Source organism: Pseudonaja textilis, chromosome 3, assembly GCF_049901715.1.
Source record: "Pseudonaja textilis isolate UNSWEBS1 chromosome 3, rPseTex1.2, whole genome shotgun sequence".
NCBI lineage: Eukaryota > Metazoa > Chordata > Lepidosauria > Squamata > Elapidae > Pseudonaja > Pseudonaja textilis.
Genome location: NC_141992.1, coordinates 119757277 through 119776306, shown reverse-complemented (window position 1 = coordinate 119776306; position 19030 = coordinate 119757277). Strand labels below are relative to the sequence as shown.

Genomic DNA, 19030 nt, shown 5'->3' with positions numbered 1-19030 from the left:
TATAATTTCTGCATTTCCTCTTCTCCTGAACTGTTTTGCTAGTATGGATGGGGGAATGTTAATACAAAACTGAGAAAAGGACATTAGTAGATGATAGCAACTTTTCATGTGAAAGAGAGGAAGGGAGCATACCACAGGGAATAACTATTTTTCTGCTTCAAGGAATCATCAGCGTTTTTGGTAACAAGGTGACAGCACTGATAGTCCTCACTTAACAATGTTTGTTTAGTGATTGTTCAAATTATGACAGCACTGCAAAACGTGACCTAGAGCTGGTTCTTGAACCTTACAATCTTCACAGGGTCCCCATGGTCACATAATCTCAATTCAGGTGCTTGGCAACTGTCGCACATTTACAACAGTTATAGCGTCCATGGTCATGTTATTACCATTTATGACTTTTGCAAGCAGAGTCAAAAGGAAAGCCAACAGGAAGTCGCATGTTATGTTCCTGTGATGTCTCTTTTAATAACTGCAACTGGGATGCTGGAACCACTGGCGCTAAGCAGGGCCATTATGTGATGTTTCGTTTAACTGCTTCTTCACTTAGTGATAAGAGGCGCTTGTTCCAATTAGGGTCATTAAGCGAGAGCTCCATGTAATCTACACTGGCAAATAAGGAAAGAAAGTAATCTACTGGTGCTCAAACAGCCTTAAAATGGATTATTGTGTATCAATGAAACAGTGTTTTGGAGTGCATGGCAGCATAATAGCACCAGTCTGCAACTCTTTAAAGCAGAATTTCCAACCTTGGTAACTTTAAGACTTGTGGACTTCAACACCCAGCAAAGCTGACTGAGGAATTCTGGGAGTTGACGTCCACAAGCCTTAAAGTTGCCAAGGTTGGAGACCCCTGCTTTAATAAAGTATCCCCATTCTTTCTTGGGATTACACAGCTACCTTCTGTACCTAGCACTTAATCCTGGAAAAATAGGTAGCTGCTTTAAAGAGTATAGCAGACAAGTGCTGTACTCATACCTCTGCACACTCTACATCTCCATTTTGGAAATAAATCCAGATGCAACCAGTATATACACTGCTCAAAAAAATAAAGGGAACACAAAAATAAGACATCCTAGATCTGAATGAATGAAATGTTCTTATTAAATACTTTGTTCATTACATAGTTGAATGTGCTGACAACAAAATCACACAAAAAATATCACTGGAAATCAAATTTAACAACCCATGGAGGTCTGGATTTGGAGTTAAACTCAAAATTAAAGTGGAAAAAAACACTACAGGCTGATAGTAACTTTGATGTAATGTCCTTAAAACAAGTCAAAATGAGGCTCAATAGTGTGTGCGGCCTCCACGTGCATGTATTACCTCTCTACAACACCTGGGCATGCTCCTGATGAGGTGGCGGATGGTCTTCTGAGGGATCTCCTCCCACACCTGGACTAAAGCATCCCCCAACTCCTGGACAGTCTGTGGTGCATCGTGCCGTTGGTGGATGGAGCAAGACATGATATCCCAGATGTGCTCAATTGGATTCAGGTCTGGGGAACGGGCGGGCCAGTCCATAGCATCAATACCTTCGTCTTGCAGGAACTGCTGACACACTCCAGCCACATGAGGTCTAGCATTATGGTGCATTAGGAGGAACCCAGGGCCAACCGCACCAGCATATGGTCTCACAAGGGGTCTGAGGATCTCATCTCGGTACCTTATGGCAGTCAGGCTACCTCTGGCGAGCACATGGAAGGCTGCGCGGCCCCCTAAAGAAATGCCACCCCACACCATTACTGACCCACTGCCAAACCGGTCATGCTGGAGGATGTTGCAGGCAGCAGAACGTTCTCTACGGCGTCTCCAGACCCTGTCACGTCTGTCACATGTGCTCAGTGCGAACCTGCTTTCATCTGTGAAGAGCACAGGGCGCCAGTGGCGAATTTGCCAAACTTGGTGTTCTCTGGCAAATGCCAAACATCCTGCATGGTGTTGGGCTGTAAGCACAACCCCCACCTGTGGACGTCGGGCCCTCATACCACCCTCATGGAGTCTGTTTCTGACCGTTTGAGCAGCCACATGCACATTTGTGGCCCACTGGAGGTCATTTTGCAGAGCTCTGGCAGTGCTCCTCCTGTCCCTCCTTGCACAAAGGTGGAGGTAGTGGTCCTGATGCTGGATTGTTGCCCTCCCATGGCCTCCTCCACGTCTCCTGATGTACTGGCCTGTCTCCTGGTAGCGCCTCCATGCTCTGGACACTATGCTGACAGACACAGCAAACCTTCTTGCGACAGCTCGCATTGATGTGCCATCTTGGATGAGCTGCACTTCCTGAGCTACTTGTGTGGGTTGCAGACTCCGTCTCATGCTACCACTAGAGTGAAAGCACCGCCAGCATTCAAAAGTGACCAAACCATCAGCCAGAAAGCATAGGAACTGAGAAGTGGTCTGTGGTCACCACCTGCAGACCACTCCTTTATTGGGGATGTCTTGCTAATTGCTATGCTTTCCACCTGTTGTCTATTCCATTTGCACAACCGCATGTGAAATTGATTGTCAATCAGTGTTGCTACCTAAGTGGACAGTTTGATTTCACAGAAGTGTGATTGACTTGGAGTTACATTGTGTTGTTTAAATGTTCCCTTTATTTTTTTGAGCAGTGTACATGCAGTGAGCAGCAATTCAAAATCACTCATTCACGCATAGTCATACCCAGAGGTGGGATTCTACCAGTTCGCACCTATTTGCTAGAACCGGTTGTTAATATTCTAAGCAGTTTGGAGAACTGGTTGTTAGAAGAAATTACTGGCCTAATCTTATAAGGAAGGCAGGAAAGAAACATTCTGGTGTTGCTTACAGAAACTGCCCCTCCATTAACCCTTATTACATTCTTGGCAGGACTAGACTTCCTGTCTCAGGAACTTCTCTGGAGGTTTTTTTCCCTTCCTTTGCTGGTACTTTGTTTGTGTGGAGTGACCATTCAAAGTTACAATGGCACTGAAAAAAGTGACTTATGACCGTTTTTCACACTTATGACTGTTGCAGCACCCCCACAGTCATGAGAGGCTAGGCGAGGAGATGCGTGCCTCGATGTGAATGATTGAGTTGGCCACACCCAGCCAATAACATGACCACCAAGCCATGTCCACCCAGTCACATGATCACCAAGCCACACCCACCACCTAAGCCACACCCACAAAACCAGTTGTTAAAAATTTTGAATCCCACCCCTGGTCATACCCCATCTTAATTGCCATTTTCCCGTACGTTCAGTTCAACCATTTGGGGCTCTTTTGGATTAATATTGACATCCAGATATTAGGAAAGGTTTAGGTTTAAGAAATCTAACTTTAAAGGAAATAGTCTTTTGATATGTTCCATGCCTGGGATTTTATAAGGTGTTTTTTAATAAGCAAATGTTCAAGGGATGTTAATCACATACGGTTTTGTTGTGTAATACATACATACATAACCATTACTCAATTCCTTTTTGGAGTAACGTTGTTTAAACATTTTCAAACGTTTAATGTTGTGTAAACATTTTCAAAGAATTAAGCAATTGACTCATTAAACAAAATATAAGACTGAGAAAGTATTGGGGAAGATGTATGTTGAAAACTAATACAGAAACTGATAAGGTAATCATTCCAAATTTATTTGAACAGTTGTAACAAGGAGAAGCAATCATATATACTGTTTCCATCAATCATCTTTATGTTATTTTGTTTTTTTCCTTAGTGTAAAGAAGGAGGATTTCCTCAAGAGCTTTGGTTGGGCGTTAATGCAGAGGCAGTTTCTGTATACAAGCGTGGAGATGGAAGACCATTGGAAGTATTTCAGTATGAACATATTCTCTCCTTTGGAGCTCCACTTGCTAATGTGTACAAGATTGTGGTGGATGAGAGAGAACTGCTTTTTGGAACCAGTGAGGTGAGAGAAAATCAGAATTGAACAAGAATTTTGCAAAATCATTTATTCCATTAAAATTCAAACATGATAGCTTAAGCGTATTGCTCCCCTTTTCACTATCATTTTAACTGCATATGCAATTTCCTGGCTTCTTATAACCCAATAGATCAGTGGTGTCCAAAATGTGGTGCCCAAGGATCAGTTTTGTGGAAGACAGTTTTTCCACTGGCCGTGGGAAGGATGGCTTTGGTTTTGTTCAGTTCCCCTACCACTCACCTCTAGCTATGCGGCCCAGGTCCAACAGGCCACGTACCAGTATTGGACTGTGGCCCTGGAGTTGGGTTTACCTGAAATAAGTATTTCATTCAATGTATCTGTTTAAATAAAAAGCTACCAGTTTCTTGATTTTTTTAAAAAAAATATGAATAGATTTAGTTTTCACTTTAGCCCAAATTGCTTCTATTAAATTGTATAATTAAGGGCCAATTTAACAAAAATGTGCTTCAGGTTTTCCTGGTCTGTGTGATTGCAGATGTATAATTTTATATTTGCACTGCATGTGCTTTACAACAAAGACAGTAAGTTGAAATGTGCGCTAATCCATTTTGCTTTGATTATCTTTGTGTAGGTCATTGATATTGCCAAACTGATGAAAGCCTATATTAGCATGATTGTGAAAAAACGTTACAGCACATCTCGATCAGTGAGTAGTCACGGAAGTCAAAGCAGCTGCAGGTGAAGTCGGACAATCTGTCTTGTTTGGCCCTCGCTGTTGGAACATGGTCTACATTTTCTCCAAAAATGGTGATCAGCACCTCTTCCAGGAGAATCGGAACAAGCTTATAAAGTGCTTGCATATTCCCATACTCAACCTGTGCTTATGAACATCAATCCACGAAAACATTTTTTTTTACCTCTAGAATAACATACTCCATGCCTTAATACACTGTCTTCTGAGCAGTAAGAAGTGCCTTAAAACATGTAAGCCCAACTGCATCGACCTATGCTATATTAGTAAAGGGGTCGTGTGTCTGAATAAACCACTTAGGATAGTAAAGAGAACGTAATGCAGCCATTTTTGCACTAACTGGCTGGTTCATTCATGAAAAAGAAAATGTTGTGTTGGAATGCTGCAGGCAGCTTTCTTTACGGACTTTACTGGGCAATGTTGTATTTTCCCCTTCTCCCACAACTTTTCGTATGTGTGCATGGATACAATTCAGGTCAATTCTGCTAACTATTCCATGTTTCATACACTTTTAAAATTAAAAGGGAATAATTATGTGCAATGGTGTAAACAGTCTTTCTGTATATTTTAATAATTCAGAGCTATAATTGTCTCAATGGTAGAATGTCTTTATTAGGCTAGCTTTATTTACAAATTTGGCAAATTTTTCATAGCAATTTTTGTACTTTCTTTCAGAGATATTTTTTCGCCCTTTGGTACATATACATAACGCATCTATGTTTCTGTACTGCTGTATTTAATTCATGTAGTTGAAATAAATTGTATTTATAGACTACCCGTAATATGGAAATGCCATTACCAGCACAATATTCAATCATTTGTCTTCAGTCTATGAAGCTGTTTTTAAAAATAGTAAACATTTATTTTAAAAGCATTGCTTTCGTGGAATTTTTGTCTGCTGGGTTTACAGTTTACTAATTGTGAAACTTTCCGTAAAAGAAACCTGATTTGATGTCAGGTTGAGGAAGCTAATACATATATTCTATGTATGATTAAATTAGTACATAATTCTTCACCTTCTTCCAGTTATAGTGGCTTCCAACATATATACGGTATTAGGAGGTTTTTTAAAGCTTCAGTTCCATGTCCTGTTTTTCTATAGTACAGGATACTTGATGTGATTTACAGTAGTAAAACATCTTACAGAAAACTCAAAAGGCAAAATCCTCAAGACAGTAACAGTAGTCCAATGAAATGATACAAACTATGCACAAATATTTCTCTTCTGTACCTGATAACTCAATAGTTGATACAGTCATTAGCAATGGAGTCAACAGTTACTTGCTTTTATTTTGTCCCATAACTACTGTTCTTTATGCAATACACTAAATAAAATACAAAATAAAACAATAGTAAATAAAAACCAACCTAAAAAGTTCAGCCTCTGAGTTAAAGACAGCCAACAGTAACAAACAGTAATACACAACACATAAATAACAGTAAAAATCTCAACAAATAATATGAATGTGCACACAGATTAAAACACATGTCAGGTTTGAGAAATTAACTGTGGAAAGGACTATCGTACATGCCCTCCCAAGTCTTTACATGAAATGCTTTATAAACATCATTTACATCTCTCTCACGTCTCCCCTTGTAAACAGGAAAGAAAGATGGAAAGATAGCCTTAGCCACCTGAACATTACAAATTAGGTCCACCTTTAGGGCTTTGGGGAAAAATACTACGACTTCTTTCTTTGAAGGCGGAGGTGTGTGTGTTTAAGAATGCTAGAAATAGTCTCCCCATTCTGTTTTTTTCAGGATTAATACAGTTTGGAGAGAATACCTTGTCGTCCTACCCTGTTGAAGGAAATTTTATCTCTAGAAATCTTATAAGAAAGCCTATTTTTCAAGGCACCAGAGTCTTTGGGGAGACATTTTTGGGAACAGAACAAGGGCACAATCCACTTCACCTGATTAAAAGAGGCTAAGTCTAGAAATGCTGAAAGCAACATAAATAGATCTAGAAGTCTTGATTGATTAACAAGTGGCCAGTTTTCTTTTGCTGGACAAGACACTTGAATTGTGATGGCTGATCAGATACGGGCATATTGAATTACATTTCTTTTCTACAGCATTTCAATCAGAAATTAGCCCTTTATGGAAGACATAGGAAGAACATCATTCTATTGAACCATCTGGACCTCTCAGGTAATTTTCAATGTTATGAATTATGGCACTCATCAAGGCAGGTTACTAAGTCACAGGGAGAACAGTCTGAATATATTTGGAATCCCATATTCAGAAGATAGTCCAAGGACATTCTTCTTTGATTTAAAGGTATTTTATTCAATTTTGTGGCATTTTGGTGGTGTTTTAGTTTGTCCTATATTCCTTTAACATCTACAAGAATTAACTCCAATTTGGAGGTGCTTACAATACACAGCTCTTTCTCCTTTTCACTGGATCCATATGAGGCAAGTGCTAAATTAATGTATAGTTATAGCTGTGGTCTTTTTTCCCCCTTGTGTCAACAAAACTATTGGTTTCTGGAAAAGTAGTACAAGAAATATCCCAAGAATAGATCCACTAATACATTGCAATAGACTAGTCAAGAAATCACCAAATGATTTAAATGAGATGTTAAAAAAAAACCTTTCTATATCCCAGTCATTTAACAGCATTTAGTAACTGACACAATTACGCATATCAAACTGTTTATAATCTGGGCTTTAGATTCCAGAATTTTCTGTAGGGTTGAGAAATAGACCGTCTTAAAATAATCATAATGGAAGGATGCTTTATTTGGAGTGGGAGATCAGCATTCTCTGGCTCCCCCTGAAATATTCTGATAATTTAATTGCTACTTTAACAGGTAATACTAAAACAGGAAATTTAAATTTTTTCATGCTTGTTGGAAGTGAGTTTTTATATAAGTGGTCCCCAAGAAAGTCCTATCTTACCAAAGTCAACAATTTAGATAGCAACTGAGAAAGATAACATGTTTATTTAAGATTAAAAGATATACAAAAGTTATGAAGGGTACATTTGGCACTCACAGTACTAAAGAGGTAGAGAAAGATGAGTGTTTCCCATTTAAGCTATATCTGTATCAGGTTATAATCTTTAATGTAAAGTCACGTACTATAGATTGGATCCAAAGGTGGAGGAGTAATCTTGAATTTGCATTAAGAAAAAGCTTGCTCAAAAGACACAACCGTTTTTCATTTTCAGCTTTCAAACCCTATTTCCATTCTTAGAAAAGTCATATATCTCTGCTCATAAGTGGAAAATGGAAATATTGCAATAAAGAGATGGAGTTATCAAAGGTTTTATACTATAGATATGATGGTTCAAAAGGGAGATTAAAATACAATCAGTGGAACATGTATATAGCATGTTTTTCACAAAGTAAATAAGGCACACACTACAGAATGTCTTTGACAATTTTGATTGCTGAATATAAAGAAAAATGTTTGGACAAAAACTTTTTTTTCTCTAGATGCAACTTTAAATTCTGACACAAAATGTTGGATTTGCTTATTCATTTAAGAAAATTTAGATGGCCATCCAACTCTCAATGATTCCAGATGGCTTATTCCAAAAATCAAATTTTCTTTTAGCCTTTTTAAAGTAGTAACCTATCACACAATTAACAATTATATTTATCATTTTAATAAAATTTACAGGTCTTGAAAAAGTTTGATTCAGCTGTGTCTTTGGTACTCTGTAAATAAATCTTTTAATTATAGATTTTATTTCTTTTTGAGCAAAGAAAAACACTTTCAGAACTTCATGTTAATTAGAATACTATCTCAATGGGAAAAAGCTGCCATTCCAGTAAGAAATAAAAAGGGCTTTCAAGTAAGCTCCACTGGGTTGGAACTGATCTCATAATTTGACTGGTAGTCATCTCAATTTTCTGCAGCCATTTGATATCTTACGGCAAAGGCTGTATGATATTAGATCATATCCTGATAGATCATATTAGAAATCACTAAAGATTACTCAAAGACACTAAGCACGGGATACTATTGTTTTAATGAAGGAAGAGAATGATAAATTCTTCTGTGACAAAATTAAAATACTAGCAGTAAATAGATGTTTTACCTGATAGACTTATTTGTAGTTCTATTTATCAAGAGCGTTTATCATACAGTTGACAACAATAACAAGAAAGAATTAGCCTTCCTCTTCTCTGCCCATCTCGGATATTCCCCCATGAATGAAGATGAAAACAACACTGAGTGAAATCGATGTAGTGCAATCCAGGTGGCAGCTCTCCCCAATCCCCGAGGGGAGGGTTAGGAATCTTTTGCCAGTAACTTTGATACACCAAATATCAAGACAAACCCTTGATAAGCAATACTGTGAAGAAAATGTTAAGTAAATATTTTGAGAAAACGAGGGTAAATATTAAAAAAAAGAGGATATTGGTGCGTGTGATATGCACTTTTGTAAAAATATGTATATCTGTGTGGAGAGATTTTTGCAAACGGACTTGGACAAGAAAACAGATGGGAAAGAAGATCCGACTGTTAAATCAGAAAAAATATATATCCACTATTGGCTGCCGCGTTGTCACACTACTGTGATTTATTGTTTTGTTTTTTTCTGGCAAAGCAATAAATCTTCTGCCTCCACTCGCTCTCTCCTTTGTGTTTCTAATGCCTGGAGCGCTGGCTTCGACGGTGAGTTTAGCAACCCAATCAATAATACCCTCCCCCAAATCTTCCTCGGTCCTCCCCTTTCTCAACACGCCCAAATGTAGACAGATACACGCGCGTTATTTGGACGCCGCTCGGACCGGCCTCACCTTCCTCCGCCCCCGCTCCACCCGCCCCCTTTTAGCTTTGCTTTTCTTGCACGCTTGGAGACCTTGCCCTCAAAGGTAGCCAATCACCAAGACTTGCTAGCCCCATCCGAGGCTCCTTATTGGCTCCTGCCTCTCAAAAGGGGTGGAATAGGAGGCTTGGCTATGCCCGGATGTTCCCAAGCCTCCGCTGGCTCGCCGCCTCTGTCTGGTGTCGGGCGCTTTGTAAGCGACATGGATGGCGGGGAGGGGCAGGTGATGTTGCCGCCGAGCCCTCTGGAGGGGCCTCGGTTGGAGAAGGAGGAGGAGGAGGCAGCGGCGGAGAAGCAGGAAGAGCCGAGCGTTGAGCCCCAGCCGGCTGCCGAATATTGCTCGGTGATGGAGGCGCTGACTTGGAAGAGGCCGTTCTGCACCCTGGCCAGCTTCCTCTGCGCCAACCTGCTCTTCTGGTGAGCGACGCAGCCGTGCATCTCACTTTCCCGGACGGGTCTCGTAGACCCAAATAGATTTGGGTTTTTTTTTAATCTCCTCCTCCTCCCTCAGCCCCGGTTTCTCTCTTTCTCCCCCCGCCCCTTTAGTGGCTCCGCTCTACCATCTGTTCCTTGGCTCATACAAGAAACGGTGTTAAGGGCGCACTCGTGAAAAGGGTGCTCTCGAGCATGTACAGAGTGTTAGGAGGTTCTGACGGCGTCGTCTCGTCTAGGGGGATTGTTGCCCACGGCGGCCGTCCGGATGCTGCTAAAGGAGAGGATGGAAGTAGTAGACCTGTTCTCTGTGGGCAGGTTTCATTAGGCGATGGCTGCTAATTCTAGCTACTTAGTGTATCGGTTTGCTTATTAGTCCTTATAAGCCACTTAAGCCAGGAGCCTTCACTTCATCGTGCAATAGTGGATTTCATTATTTAGTTAAGGCGCAGTAGGAAGGATTTTTTTTTTCCTCCCCTTCCCTCTTTGTGGAAGAAGCGCAATTGGTTTCTTCATCCTTAGGAAGAATGTCTTTTATTGCTGGACAGCTTATTTATCTGGGTTAGGTTTGGATTCTGTTCCGATATTTGTGCTCCGGGTACCTTGTTATTTCCTCTTAGCAACTAAGAGCTTCTGATCAGTTGTTTTTCTTCTGCATCTCTTCGGTGGTGCCTGATCCTTCTTTCTGTTTTCTTACGCTTCTTCAAAGATGGTTGTGTTGCAAAATATTTCCCTAAGGGACACGCTGGAAGGAAAAGAATAGAAGCCCATCGGAAGAAGTTAAATGGTGGGGGAAGGGGCAGGGGAGAGAGACAAAATGGCTAGAAGAATAAAATAATAATTGGCAAGGAATGCAGTGTGGAAGGGGAAGGGGAATCAGCTGCAACTAGATGATGCTAGGGACATCAAAAGCACCTAGGGAATGCTTAAGGGAAAGGAGGAGCTAAAACTGACATGGAAATGTGAAATAAAATAGTGACAGATTCTACATGTGATCATTTGTTGGATTTAATTAGCGGGGTGGAGGGCAGAACAGCTGACTGCAGGCAAAGCCATGTGTAAGCAAAGCCATACTTATAGCAGAAGCCAGATACAGGTAGAGGGAAGTAATAGCAAAATAAATGCAGAGCAGAGCTGGGAGGGGACCTGTACAGCAGCGCAAATACATCCTTTAAGCTTCATTTTCCTGCTCCACTGGCAAGCAGGTGCACAGGAAAAAAAAGCAACAGTGACAGCACAAAACAAGCGATGGGGAAAGAACCACATAGCAGTATGATGGTTCTTTTGGAATCTATTCTGTTTTCCCCCGGCAAATCTTCCTCAAGAAAATAGAACTTGAAATTTGTAGTGTAAAAATAATGTCTTTGGAAGCTCAAATTAGCTGGCATATTTTAGCACATCATACTGTGCAAAACCACCCTATGGGGTTGGCTTAAGGCTCAGAGTGTTGTTGTGTTATTCAAACCCAGAAAATTAGGTTGAATCAACAACTTAATAATAGGTTTACAGGTCAGCTACTGTAGCTGTAGTTAGTTGAAGTCATCAAGTAAGACCTTAACTCCTGGTGTCTATATAGACAAATGGTCCTCATCATAACCTGCTATCAGTTATATCTTAGAGCTGCGATTCAAAGGATAACTGTTTGATACTGTCCATTCACCTTATCAATTATCTTTTCATTCTGGTGATATTATAGAATTCTGACAATATTACACATCCAAAATATGAGTTTGTATGCCAATAGTTATCTCAAATATTGAATGGTTTTCTTGTACTCCATGTTACTGTTAATAGTTACCTCCAAATTCGTAATTCAGAGGTAAGGTAAAGGTAAAGGAGTTCTTGCAGATTTTACTCGGCTAGTCATTGCCAACTATAGGGAGTGGTCCTTATCTCTCTATTAAGGCCGTTGAGCCAGCACTGTCTGAAGACATTTCTGTATTCCTGTGGCTAGCGTGTCATCACGGAATGCTGTTACCTTCCCACCCAAATGGTACCTATTTATCTATTTGCATTTGAATGCTTCTGAACTGCTAGGTTGGCAGGAGCTGGGGTGACAACAGGAGCTCAGTCTGTTGCATGGCACTCGAGTTTCGAATCTGGGCTGCCAGCTTTCCAGCCAACCAGCCCAGCTTCTCAACTGCTGAGCCACTGCGCTACCCAAATTCAGAGGCATTGTCCTTTTTTTCATTCAAGACCAGCTTCCAGCATCAGAAACACTGTTTTGATCTTTCTTATCATAAATATATATCCATATTTATTTATTTTATTAAATCTAGGCACTGTTTTGACTTCAAAACAAGTCTGAGCAGGTCAAAGCATCAAAGAAATTGCAAAACATACAGTATACGTAAACAAGATGGTATCCAGCCAATTAATACCAAACATGTACAATGAGAATCTTCTTCCTACGTCAAGGGAGGCGGAAATATTATTGTTCATGACTTACCTAAGTTTGTCATGGCTTTCCCCAGGGACTGAATTCTCCTTCATGTTATCCATTTTTATCTTCTGATTGTGCCAAAGAACACAAAACTATGTAACACCTTCACTTCTTTACTATTTGCTTCATGTTTGCTAAGCAGGTTGACTGACATCTTTTGTAACAGATGTTGTAACAGATTTTTACTTTCCAATTTTAGTTTCATAATTTTAAGGCCTTTTCAGCTTACAAAGAAGTTTAAGCACACATTTGTTAGTAGTATAGCTTTGTATTTTAAATTCAACTGTTATTTCTTTAATTCTGCCGTTCTTATAATAAATTTAGTTAAACTGAAATGAGAATAGCATGTGTTCTTATCTCACTTTTCTGTTCAGATTAATTGTCAGTTCTTACAGTTCTTTTCTTTTCCAATTTTTTTAATTCAAAATGTTAAAAGTCAGGACAAGACAGAAAAAGAAAATGTGAAAAAAAAAGAAAAAGATACACATAAATTGTCCCCCCAATTGAATACTGATATATTTCTAGAATAATAACGAAATGCTGTGGCACACCCATTAGCCTTAGTATGTGCCATATCCTGTTATGATCTACACATTCAAAAATCTTGCTGTAGTCAATAGAGAAACAGTAGGCCATTTTTAGTTACTTGTGGTCTCTTCTTTCCATCTTGTTTTCTGCTCTTTTCGTCTCTTTTGAATTTTTTCCCGCATATGGCATTTTTTCTTCATTTATGAACCTATTCTTCTTTGTAAGAACTTATTTAGTCATCTGAGAAAGTAGCATAATGGTTCAGGAATCGTCCTCAAACATTCTGATCTGGGGTTCAGACTTGTTTTAACATTTCAGCCTCGACCTGCATTTTTCTTAATAATAATAAAGAAATAATATGCCCAGGCATTGTTTTGTAGATTTTTTATCCCAACTTTATTATTTTTATAAATAATTCAAGGCAGCAAACATACCTAATACTCTTGCCTCCTCCTGTTTTCCCTCAATAACTCTGAGGTGAGATGAGCTGAGAGAGCATGTCTGGCCCAAGATCATGTGGCCGGCTTTCATGCCTAAGGTAAGACTAGAACTCACAGTCTTCTGGTTTCTAACCTGGTGCCTTTATACTAAACCAAACTGATTTTCTGGCTTCTTGTCCCAGTTAGAATTTCTTTTATGGTAGCTTGACTTTATTTATATTTGCAGAGTTCTATCTACTGTCACTTTCCATTATTCTTAATTTCACCCATTTACACATGGCCTTACTGACAAAGATAACCCCATGAAGAACTTCCACTGTTATCAAAGTTACACAGCAGGTTACTGAGGTTACTGAGTCCTCCCACCATGTCAATTGCTTGTGTACTCATCTGTATTCTAGCTTACATACATGGCATGGAATCAGGATATTTAAGAGACTGCCTTCTCTCTGACTATATCTAGCAAATCCCATCAGATCCACCAGGAGAAGCTTGTTGCAGGTCTTTCAAACTTGTGAAGGTTGTAAATGTGAAGATTGTTGCAAAGTTCCTTTTCCATCATAACTGTGGAGAGTTGCTAAACAAGGCTTTCCCTAAATATGGACGACCTGTACCATCTCTGTTCATTTTTGCATGGACTGGAGGGAAAAAGAAAATGCTTTCTCAACTAGTGTGCGAATCCAGGGTTATCCAGTTAAAGTGACTGGCAGTTGAGGCAGCCAAAAACATCCTTAATTTGCTTTGGAATGGCCTGGCATAAAGCATGGGAATTTACTATAAAATTAGATTTTGTTTTAAATTGATTTTGATTCCTGGTAATTTCATGTAGCTTTTTAAGGAAGCAACTTGTGTCTAATATACTTATTACTTGAGACAATGGTGATACAACCAATAAAGTTTCTGTAGCATTTTCTCTGATGAAGTAACCACTTCAGTCTCCTCCAAATACTTCTGTCATTTCATTGATATATGAATTAAACAAAAATGCAAATGAAGTATCAGTATTTGCAGTTTGCCATAGTTGAGTTAGGATCAGATATAAAAGCCTTTTCTGAGACTGAAATTAATCAGCAGGTTAGAAGAGTGCTATAATCTCTCTCTTTTTCCATTTAAAAAAACCTGTTGAATCTAGTAAGAAACTATTGAGTAATGCATTTGGAAAGTGAGCTGATATTCAAGGAAATATGACATGTCTTCCTTGCAGTTTTTTTGCTCCACTAGAAAACGATGTATTTTCTTTTTAAAGAGTCGCACATTATTTGCAAGAATTCATTGTTAGATCTTTTATAAACACATTCTATGTAATTTACATCTGCCAAAAACAAAGCCTTACTGTGTGTTAGAAACCCACATTAAAGAGATAAATTTACACAGCACACTAAGCCAACATTTATTTAACAAATATTTTAAATAAAATAATGTGGTCTGCTTCATATAATGCAATGCCATTAACTTTGTTTACAAGCCACAGTTGATGTGCTTGCACATCACATTAAAGCTAAACCAAACTTCATGATGACACTGTAATGTATCAATTTTCTGACTGGTGTTTTTTTTTAATGTGGTTTTAGAAGATTTAAATCTAGAGTAAAATTTAAAAAAATAACATTTAATTTTCTTCCCTTTTCCACAAGTTCAGTAATACTTCTTCCAAAATCATAAGAGTGGGCTTATAATCCTTTGCAAAGAATTCTTTTTGGGAATGAGGGGGAGGGATTTTTTATAGTATAATTTTTTAAAATTGTATTACCTCCCACGTCCCTTCTAGGTCATTCATTCTATTCTATTCTACATTTCACACCACATGTGCTTAATGGCAACGCAGCACAGAACTTTTTTTTTATTAAACTTGGCAAACAGTCATATTAAATTTACTGTAAAATTAGATTGTGTTTTAAATTGATTTTGATTCCTGGTAATTTCATGTAGCTTTTTAAGGAAGCAAAACTCTTTAAGTTTGCTCAGTGAAATGATTCTGATATAATTCTCTTGTAGGTTCCTAGCACTAACTCCTTGGAAATTTTACCACCTGGTTTCACTCATACTTCTTGGAATAGTCTTTATACAGACGATGAAGGAATTAGTGTTGTCTAGACTAAAAGGTAAGGTTTTGTTTTTCTACCTAGTTTAGCAGGTAAAGTTGTATCAGTAAAGTTTGGAAACATTATCACTTTGTCCACCTAATTTAGAAATTACAGTCTCAGGTAATCTACCTTGGGTGCCACATAAGTAAAAGAGTTCCCTCCCTCTCCATTCATAGTTTTATTTTAATTGAATTTTGAAATCTAAGATCCTTCTTTATTGTTTTAATCTTTTACATTGCATTTTATCTAAGAGCCTAGAGTAGTTTTTTGCAAGATCGGTGACGTACATGTGAAATAAATAAATGAGTTGCTTAATATTGTGATTAGATAATTGATCAGCTCACTAAGAGAAATGGCTCATATCAACTAATTTATCCCAGAATATATTCAGATATCAGCTCCTAAATTGTAAAGATCAATATTCACGTAAGCATTTTTGAAAGTTTGTACAGTGTGATATGATTTCTTTAGCTGCAAGAGCTGATTCCTGTGTTGCATTTGTATAGCTTAATTATGATCTGAATATAGGTCACATGTATGAGTGTGTGTGTGTGTGTGTGTGTATGTGTGTATGTGTGTGTGAAAGAGAGAGCAACTTGATGGCTCATAAGTACTATATTCTCGGCCACCAAAGGAAATGCCTTTTGCTTTTATTATTTATCCTATCCTAATTTATCTGATTTCAGGTGGGCAGTTATGGCGACGTCTCACTGACTAGTAAGTGCTGCTGACTTACTCCTATCCACATCTTTATTTTTCCAGGGACTTTTAAGTATCAGAATTTCTTCAAGATTTTCAGACGAAGAATGGTTTCTAATTTTTATAAACTTTTCTAGAAATGTTATACATATTTTAATTAATTAATTTGTCAAGTTGCCATGTAAATTTTGCCCAAATTTTACCGAGTCTGCTTCCATTAAATCTTATTCTTGATCCATCTGAGCCAAAGATACAGTGTGAAATATCCAATATCATCCATGTCCTGGTCATGGATTGACTACTGCAATGCACCCTCCATAGGGCTTCCTCTAAAGACTACCAGAAACTCCAGTGGATCCAAATATGGCAGCACAAGCAGTGATGAATATGCCTCAGTATGCTGATCAGAGGTGGTATTCAGCAGGTTCTGACCAGTTCTGGAGAACCAGTAGTGGAAATTTTGAGTAGTTCAGAGAACCGGTAGCAGAAATTTTGAGTAGTTTGGAATATCACCTCTGACTGGCCCTGCCCCCATCTATTCTCTGACTCCTGAGTCCCAGCTGATTGGCTGGGTCGTCTTTTGTTGCCCTGCACAGGAGAACGGAGCTAGAAAGCAGGTTAGTGGGGTGGGGAGAGAATGGGGATTTTGCAGTATTCTTCTCCTGCCATGCCCACCAAACAATGCCATGCCCACCAAGCTATGCACACAGAACCGGTAGTAAAAATGTTTGAATCCCACCACTGATGTAACATCTCTGCTTCATGTTGATGTAACATCTCTGCTTCATGAACTGCACTGGTTGCCAGTTTGCTTCTGGTTGTTGTCTATAAAGGCATAGGACCTGGTTACTTGAAGAGTTTCCTGTCTCCCCTATCATCTTTCCAGGGTTAGTGTGCTCTGGATTCCTCCTGGGCTCATCTGTTGGGACTCCAGCAGTGTACCTTCTCAGATGAAGTTACCCTGAAATTCAAACACCCTCACCCTTCTGGTGTTTCAAAAGGCCCTAAAGACCTGGCCTTTGGCAAGGGTGATTGAAGCCTTTTCTTCTTTCCTCCATCCAGTTTAATCATTTCTGCCATTGTTCCTTGTTTTTAAATGTCTTAGCAGTTTGTAAACCATCCAGAGTGGCTAGCACTCAGGCAGCACATAAAGTTAATAGTACTATTATATTTTCCTGTTATTCAGAAGGATGTTTGTTGACAATTACAGATTTCCTTCTTTTAAGAAGTTCTAGCTGAAATGCTAAAGCGCACCAGCTTCAATGGAAGTTAGTCTGGGTAAAACACACGGTGAATTTTCTTTTGCCGAATTCCTTTAGTAAATGACTATTTGGCGTATGCTGTAATGCATTTTAAGAATCTGTATTCCATCTGAGAAGTGATGTCAGCACAAATGCTATAGTAATAGACACATCTAGATGAGGAACAGAAACTACCACCTCTGTATTACCATTGACTTTTACCTCTCGTTAGCAAGAGAAACAAGATTACTGAATTGTTGTATTCTTCCTCTGAAAGAGCATAGTTTTAATCATTTGTGATAGAATCGCATGGGATATGTTAGCTCAAGAGAAATTGCAGAGCCAAAGTTGTCTCGGATGATTCATAGCTGAAAGGATATTTGATGGAAAGATGTTCTCCGTATGCTTAAATCAACACCTATAACTGGTATAACAAATTGGCTTTTGAATGAATAGAATGATGTACCCGCTGTAAAATAGGTAGCAATGGAAAACAGCATTTTTTTTCTCCCACACTCTGTTTATATAACCTAATTTATACATTGTTCAAAATTCAAAATTGTTCTAAACATTTTACTATACTTCAAAATTGTTCTGGACATTTTGCTATAATCCAAATGCAAATAGAGAAAATAGGAATAGGAAACCAACCAACCCAATAATAGTCAGATTTGTAAACATTAAAACATCAGAGAAAATGAGCAATAATGACAAGCTACAAAGAGGAGACTCACCATACCATGAAGCCCCAGAGGCTTTCCAGAAGAATCTGGTGTTGGCAGCTTTTCTGGTTTTATAACCAATAGATGTCAGCCTTTCAAGGTAGACTACATTGGGAAATGAAGATTATGAATGCTAATACAGATAGTCCTTGACTTACATCTACAATTGAGCCCCAGATTTCTGCTGTTAAGTGAGCCATTTGTTAAGTGAGTTTTGCCCCATTTTTACGACCTTTCTTGTCACAGTTGTTAAGTGAATCACTGCAGTTGATAAGTTAGTAACACGGTTGTTAAGTGAGGCTGGCTTCCCCATTGACTTTGCTTGTCAGAAGGTCACAAAGGGGATCACATGACCTGGTGACACCACAGTGGTCATAAATATGAACCAATTGACAAGCGTCTGAATTTTGATCACATGACCATGGGGATGCCGCAAAGATCGTAATTGTGAAAAATTATAAGTTTCTTTTTTCACTGCCGTTGTAACTTTGAACAGTCACTAGATGAACTGCTGTAATTCAAGAACTTCCTGTACTACTTTTATTATAAAGTTCCCGTATTGTAACAGACTCTTGAAAATCTGAAGGTGCCTACCCCAATCCTCTCTTTATCTTTCAGAGAACTAGGGAGTATCAAATCTGAGACTATCAAATTTTACTTCTCAAATTACATTTCTGATTTGGACTCAAATTTCTTTTAACATTGTTGCCTTGGATTTGACTCTTCCTGCTGTTCGTCAAGTTCATTCCTACTTCCCATTACAGTAGGGCTCATGTTGACCCAGGACACTATTCCAAAGATGGCCGACTGCAGAAAGGAAGCATCCTCAAAGTGCAACATTGATAACGGCAATCATTCAAGAGTAGGATTCAAGGAGTGCCTTCCTTAATAATTCGTATTGGATTGTCAGAAACTCCGGGAAGTAGACAGCTTCCATAAATCTGAAGGATGTTCTGAACTTTTTTTAAAAAAAAGTATTTAGAAAATACTATACTTAGTATCAGTGGTGGGATTCTAAAATTTTTACAGCCGGTTCTATGGGCGTGA

General features: G+C 38.8%; 2 protein-coding genes across 4 annotated transcripts in view; both read left to right on the top strand.

The window, feature by feature from the left end:
• MYO10 (myosin X) overlaps window positions 1–5483 on the top strand; it is a 157159-nt gene extending 151676 nt beyond the window's left edge. Inside the window, exons 33-34 of one of the 2 annotated variants that reach the window (XM_087930718.1) lie at window positions 3691–3882; window positions 4490–5483. In XM_087930718.1, coding sequence (XP_087786844.1) covers window positions 3691–3882; window positions 4490–4600 — 303 coding nt within the window. In that variant the 3' untranslated portion in view covers window positions 4601–5483. The remainder of the gene's footprint in view (window positions 1–3690; window positions 3883–4489) is intronic. The other variant, XM_087930719.1, reaches the window with a different exon arrangement.
• Window positions 5484–9515: 4032 nt separating this feature from the next.
• Window positions 9516–19030, top strand: part of RETREG1 (reticulophagy regulator 1) — a 47911-nt gene continuing 38396 nt past the window's right edge. For both annotated transcript variants that reach the window (XM_026701056.2, XM_026701055.2), the window contains exons 1-3: window positions 9516–9811; window positions 15233–15339; window positions 16008–16038. In XM_026701056.2, the coding sequence (XP_026556841.2) occupies window positions 9528–9811; window positions 15233–15339; window positions 16008–16038 (422 nt within the window). In that variant the 5' untranslated portion in view covers window positions 9516–9527. The remainder of the gene's footprint in view (window positions 9812–15232; window positions 15340–16007; window positions 16039–19030) is intronic.